This window comes from Babylonia areolata, chromosome 4 (assembly GCF_041734735.1).
Source record: "Babylonia areolata isolate BAREFJ2019XMU chromosome 4, ASM4173473v1, whole genome shotgun sequence".
In the NCBI taxonomy this organism is placed as follows: Eukaryota; Metazoa; Mollusca; class Gastropoda; order Neogastropoda; family Buccinidae; genus Babylonia; species Babylonia areolata.
The window spans coordinates 52,423,539-52,425,379 of record NC_134879.1 but is presented as its reverse complement, the minus strand read 5'-3'; the positions used below and the strand labels follow the sequence as shown (position 1 = coordinate 52,425,379).

At 36.4% G+C, this 1,841-nt stretch overlaps 1 protein-coding gene and 1 long non-coding RNA gene across 5 annotated transcripts in view; one reads left to right on the top strand and one right to left on the bottom strand.

The window, feature by feature from the left end:
* Positions 1–588: 588 nt before the first annotated feature.
* Positions 589–1,841, top strand: part of LOC143281295 (muscle-specific protein 300 kDa-like) — a 167,998-nt gene continuing 166,745 nt past the window's right edge. For all 4 annotated transcript variants that reach the window (XM_076586452.1, XM_076586448.1, XM_076586451.1 and 1 more), the window contains exon 1: positions 589–1,167. In XM_076586452.1, the coding sequence (XP_076442567.1) occupies positions 993–1,167 (175 nt within the window). In that variant the 5' untranslated portion in view covers positions 589–992. The remainder of the gene's footprint in view (positions 1,168–1,841) is intronic.
* LOC143281299 (uncharacterized) overlaps positions 1,027–1,841 on the bottom strand; it is an 8,269-nt gene continuing 7,454 nt past the window's right edge. The window contains exon 4 of the long non-coding RNA XR_013055114.1: positions 1,027–1,197. This is a non-coding gene — a long non-coding RNA (uncharacterized LOC143281299). The remainder of the gene's footprint in view (positions 1,198–1,841) is intronic.

Below are 1,841 nucleotides of genomic sequence, written 5' to 3'. Positions count from 1 at the left end.
ATTACCCTTTGCATTTTGTTGTTGTTATTGTTATTTCAGCATAAGATTATAGACACTGCTTTCATCTTGTTTTACCATATTCATTTATTATTTCTTTCATTACATGTTATTCTGTCATTCATCATACTCATTAACACATTACATATAGCAGTGGGGAGGGGGGGGGGGGTAATTATATAGTGTTCCCATTTTTTCTTTGTTAGTCATGTTTTCTACAATTTATGAGTAGTCACTTCTTTATTCCTACCATCCTTGTCCTGTGTCTATTATTCCCTCTCTCCATCACAGATTTTTTTATATAAAATTTATTTGTAGACGATTCAGTTTTGACATGTATGTGGTTTTTAAGTATGTTGTTTATTTATTTATTTGTTTAATGTATCACAAACACCATTATTTTTGGGTTTTGGGTTTATCTTGTTTTCAAGGGCAGAAAACCAGACAGCATAGAAGTTTGTGTGTGAGGTGATGTCATTGGGTTGTTTCCCTTTCTCCAACTGTGCCTTGAGTTTCAAGTTGAATGCAAAACACCACCATGCAACTACATATACTTACTTGTAAACTAAGACAATATGCTCATATTATTTTATTTACATATTTGTTACACATTTCAATGATCATGTGTGTAGAATAGAATAGAATACTTTTTATTGTCATAAAACCTTAAAGTTTATAAGACACAATGAAACATAAACATGTGTGTATGTGTGTGTGTGTGTGCATGCGCATGCACATGCACATGTGTGTTTGAAAACAAAGTAAGAACTTTTATCAAACTTCTTGTTTCAATTGCAGATGCTGCTCACTGACACATGCCATACAAGATAACAAAGGATACATGAGAGTTCTGTGAAAGTAATCAAGACACTGGAGATGTGAGACTGTGGCAATGCTGCATGTGATGTGAAAACACTCCAAATCAGCAGTCTTACCACCAGCCTCTCTGTGCAAGTCATTTGTGGATTGCTGACGTGCAGTGGAGTTAGTCTGAGATGGAGCGTCCCGGATCTTCAAGCTCTCAAGCGTCCCTGGCAAGCAGTCTTACTTTGGGAAGTGAGGGGAGGGCCACCCCCGATACACCTCGCGGAGTAAGTCCGTCTGTCAGTGGACGCTTGAGCTCGAGCAGTGGAGGGGCTGGAATCCAGGGTGTCATCCAAGGCTTGCAAAGTAAGTTCAGACATTCATGCATTCACATTTCTGCAACAGACACACAATGAAGTGAAGTAGACGAAACAAAAATCAACCAAAAAAGTGAATAGCTGCATAATCAAACAAGCAAGAACTTTCATAATTTTGTACTATACTCATTACATCAGAAAGAGCAATAATCTTATGTACTGTACTGTGCATATTATTAATTATTATGATTCCTTCCCTTTTTGTTAAAACAGATTAACTGGAATGCACAGAAGGAAAACCAAAAATAAGATAACATCAGTTCCATTAAAAGAAAGAAAAGATAGAATATTGCTATAGCCAAATATCATAATTATTCCTTGAAATCTCTCAGTTGTTTTCTTATTACTTGTCTGATCATTTGTCATTTGTAAACAAATATCTATGCTAAACACTTGTATCTGCATTGACCATGCAACAGAGTACCCATTGGTTTAGACATGAAGTTATCAAGTGCTTTGGGGAGAAAGGAGAGAGAGAATGTCTTTAGAGAGAAGGACAAGGGAATAAGGGAGAGACAGACACACAGACAGACAGACCAGAGACAATTCCATCAGTTGTCTGGAATATTGGAAGAAACAGCTATTGCTACTGATTATTTGAGTAAACTGTTCATGAGGTAAGTATGAAAATAATTTGTGTCATGGGTACTTTGTTCACCAACA